The sequence below is a fragment of the Leptidea sinapis genome, chromosome 5, assembly GCF_905404315.1.
Source record: "Leptidea sinapis chromosome 5, ilLepSina1.1, whole genome shotgun sequence".
Taxonomy (NCBI): Eukaryota; Metazoa; Arthropoda; class Insecta; order Lepidoptera; family Pieridae; genus Leptidea; species Leptidea sinapis.
The window spans coordinates 5,603,455-5,608,053 of NC_066269.1; the positions used below are offsets into that span (position 1 = coordinate 5,603,455).

The 4,599-nt window shown below is 38.1% G+C and overlaps 1 protein-coding gene across 1 annotated transcript; it reads left to right on the forward strand.

Annotated features, from left to right (window-relative positions):
• Window positions 1-2,359: 2,359 nt before the first annotated feature.
• Window positions 2,360-4,299, forward strand: LOC126964569 (uncharacterized). Its single transcript, XM_050807765.1, has one exon. The coding sequence runs from the start codon at window positions 2,578-2,580 to the stop codon at window positions 3,289-3,291; it is 714 nt and encodes a 237-aa protein (XP_050663722.1). The 5' UTR covers window positions 2,360-2,577; the 3' UTR covers window positions 3,292-4,299.
• The last annotated feature ends 300 nt before the right edge of the window (window positions 4,300-4,599 follow it).

Sequence of the window (4,599 nt, forward strand, 5' to 3'; positions counted from 1 at the left end):
TACGACTATTACTTGACCATAACGACGGTAGGTGACTCAAATATCTGGATGGCATATAAACGATTCGGGCGAGTATCGTTAATTTGCTCCTAAGAATTGAAGAGCTCCGTTACTTTGTCATGGATCCCATAATAAGAACCTAACCAAACTCTCATCAAACTACCATTGTAACATCCTTTCCAATAAAAATAATAATAATCGAAGTGATGGTGACCTTGATACAATATTATTATATTTAAATACAAATTATTAACTTATTTAATGCAAATTTTTCGCAAACGTTGCCAAAAGTACATCATTCAATTCCTGAATAAAGCCTGTCTTACTGTTGGGCGCCTTGAATCTCTCGTTTCATTCAGGACTCTCAATAACTACTCAGAAGTTGTAATTAAAAATAAAAAACTCGAGTCATTCGCTACGCTCAGGTTCCATTTTAACGCTCATGACGTAAGAAAGAACAGCCTAAAAACAAAAATTATGTGCTGCAATGCCGAGGCTGAATATGTGACCGTGCACGGTCAACGGTTCGACAATCGTACCGAATACGTCTACTTAGGTCAAGTTATAAGTCTCGCGAGGAGCGGACAGGAACGTGAGATAAAGCGACGTATTCAGTTGGGATGGGGGGCTTTCGGCACACTTTCCGATGTGTTCAGAGATAAACCTCAAGCGCAGTACATTCGAACAGTGCGTCCTACCCGTAAAGGCTTATGGAGCCGAGACTTGGACGCTGACTCGGCACCTCGTCCACCGACTACAAGTCTCCCAATGATCGTCTATGAAAAGAGCTATGTTGGGGATTTCTTTTCGCGATCACGTTCGGAACACCAAATTCGCAAGAGAACGGGACTAACTGACATAGCAAAAACCATTGCCTCTAGGAAGTGGAAGTGGGCTTGTCGTAGGTCCGATGGAAGATGGGGTAAAAAGTTGTTGGATTGGAGACCACGAAAGGGGTTCAGGAATGTTGGAAGACAGCCAGCAAGATGGAAGGACGATTTGATGCAAGCGGCTGGGACGGAATGGATGCGGATGGAAAACTCAAGACCGCACAAAATGGTCTAAAATGGAAGAGACCTTTACTCAGCATTGGGTAGATCAAGGTTGAAGAAGACGTAAGACAGTCCGTAAGACTTTCCCTTGAGGACTATACTATTACAGTACACCTTCTCGAAAAGTCCCTTCGGATATTTCGTATGGGTTTACACTTTTAAAACCACAAACTTTAATAAGCTATTGTTTATTAAAATATATAAAAATTCGCATTAAATTTTCCTCGTATTATCAGTCGGTGCCAATCTACAAGAGCTGGGGCCTGTGTCTACAAATTCCACCTTCGTGTGGATCCCAACATTCGCCCCTTGGTTGCATTATTTCACTATCGGAATCAGTGCGGCAAGGCCATCAATATTCATTATGTGATCCCGGAACCACCGGCGTCAACCCGCACCGCCCCCGGCTGACTGCAGCGCTTACCTTATCGGGGCCGGATTGAACCCCAGTGGGCTGGACTTATATTACAGTACTTTATGTTAGGTACGTATTTAGGAGCAGTTCGTTTTTACTGAACATTGAATTTGTATGATTAATTAAATTTATCCTGTGTTTTATTTTATAGAAAAGGAGGACAAACGGGTCACTTGGTGTTAAGTGATCACCTCTCCCACATTGTCTTGCAACACCAGATGTATCACAGGAGCGTTGCTTTTTTTTAAGGTACCCAAGTCGTATCGTCCCGGAAACACCGCACAAGGAAGCTCATTCGACAGCTTTGTAGTACGTGGAAGAAAGCTCCTTGAATACCACACTGTGGAGGACCGCCACACATCCATATGTTGGGGAGGATATCCTAACTTGTGGATTATCCTAACGTGAGCAGGTGGGATTCGGCGGCAGGAATCAGGTTAAACAGCTCTTCGGAAAACTCCCAGTGATAAATGTGGTAGAAGACACAATGAAGCGACATCTCTACGCAACGCCAAATGATCCAGCCGTTCACAGAGCATTGGGTCCCCGACAATTCAAGCTGCTCTGCGTTGCACGTGGTCAAATGGATCGAGCTGATACTGGGATGCGCCAGACCATAGATACCAGCAATCCTCCATGTGTGGCCGGACCTGCTCTTTGTAGAGCGCTAGAATGTGAGCCGGTTTGAAGTATTTCCGTGCTCCATTAAAGACACCAGCTTCTTCGAAGCCATTTTTTTTGCACTTCAGTGTTTCCTCTAGAGTTACAAAGTGAGTTTAAGAAATAAGAAAAATTTATTCCATGCCACATACATTAAAATACAATCTAAATACTTAATATATATTTCTAATCCTAACTTTACTAAATATGCTTTTTTTCGAGGGTAGGTGTGAAAAAAGTTAACACTGTTTTTAAAGAGCTCCGTATTTTCAATCATCTTAAAATTAAAAAAAAAGTAATTTTATACTATTATTTTAGTAGATTTAGTGTTAAGTGTGATAAATGTGATAAATAGTACCCACCAGACAGTACTTATTCTCCTAGTGAAAGTCAATTAAGTTCACTTCTTTAATATCCCTTTGTTCCGATCACTACGTATCACCAGTCATCATGGATGCATTAAAAGACTCGCTCAACGCCATGGCTGAAATGTTCGAACAGAAGATGAGCGAGTTCCAGCAGGGCCTAGATAATGGACCCATTACAAACACTTCCCTGGCTGCAGAGTTTAACAGCTTCAGGACCTTTGTGCTCTCTGCCATGAATACTTTGCAGAGACAGGTGGAGTTCCTTGGTATAGAGGTTGATCGTCTGGAGATGCGTAGAAGGCGCAAAATGCTACTAGTGCACGGAGTCAGCGAAGATAAGTCGGAAGATGTTACTTCACGTGTTTGTAAAGTAGTAGGGGAACATCTTGGTGTGACTGGATTCTCTGTTGCTTCCATCAAGTCATCCCATCGCTTAGGACGTCCTTCCGAAAAGAAACCTCGTCCTATAGTGGTAAAGTTTGCGGATGTAGCATTGCGGGATAAGGTTTGGTTCTCCAAAACTGGATTTAAGGGCAGCGGTTTAACTGTGTCAGAGTTTTTAACAAAGAGTCGTCATAACTTATTTATGGAGGCAAGGCAGAGATTCGGCATAAACAAGTGCTGGACAAGGGATGGATGCATACATATTATAGGCCCAGATGGTTCACATCACCGAGCTGAGTGGAAAGCTGACCTACACAGCATACCACAGACATCTAAACAGACATCTAAGCCTCTGACTCAGGGTACTGCCAGTCTCACCTCCAGGTCCAAAAGAACGGTCAAAAATAAGTAATAGGTATCATTAATCTGTAAGTATTTTAAGGTAATGTAACCTTTAAATAACTTGTACAATTCATAGGTTTAGTTAACTGTAAGCTTTTTGTAACTTCTAATTACCCATGTCACTACCACAAAGCCTAAGCTATCCTAGTATGAATCTTTATGTTATGTATATGAATTAAACCTTTTTTTATTTAGTATTTATAACTTATTACAAAATTTCATAACCATCCTGTGTTGATAATTAAGATAATATATAAAGAATGCATATACCTAACTTGTAATGCACCACATTGTAACATTTGTGTTATAGTTTAATAGTTTGGTAACAAGCCTGCAGTATTCATTTACATCCTGTTCTGTTTTTTAATACCAAAAATAAAATGGAACATCATATAACTATTAAATGCTATTTATTAAACATTTTAAATAAACAATTTTCCATAAAATTTGATAATTTGATATTACTAAATGCAGCTTATATTTCAAACATTTTCAATTGTTACATAGTATAAATGTCATACTACATAATTATCAGATTTATATTGCCTATGCTATTTCTTTCCTGTGTATAATATATTTAATAAACTGTAGTTTTAGTGTAATAAATCAAATTCCGTTGTTGATACTAGGAAATGAAAACTGTAGTTGTTACATAATAGGTACCTATTAAATTACCATTGTTATTTGTGTAGACTGTAGTGTCTTGTGTGACTGGCAGATGTACGTGACAACTGTCATCTAATGACAGCTGTGACATTTGACATACCAGCCGCAGACTAAATAACTGCTTTGGATACAAGGCTTTTGGTCATCACTGCGCTGGCATTTATAGATTATTAGAATTAGATTATAGAATTACATGATTAGTAAGCTAAGTTATTGAAGCTGTAAGATAGCGCCGCTTATTATTTTATTATTTATTTTTTCTCACCCTTAATATGGGTCAAGGTATTAAAAATATTATGTTTTAATTACTGCATCATGTTTTCACCGTAAATAAAATTTGTACAGCATAAAAATGGAGTACTAAGATGGAGGCGCGCAATCTTTATTTCTTTTTTATAATAATTTACGTGAAAATTACAAGTCTATCTCAAAACAGCTTCATAGATATAGTTTATATTATTTTTATTCTTTTAATTTGTATATGTACTTCATTTTTATTATTGTAATTTTTTGTCTTTAGTCACTTAGTTTTTAGTCCTCTAAGTTACCTATTTAAAACCTACCTATGTTTTTTGAGGGTTTTGAGATAAATAGTTTATTTTTGCTAAAAGGAAAAAAGGGTTACTTTTTCATTTTTGATTGTTTTTACTTT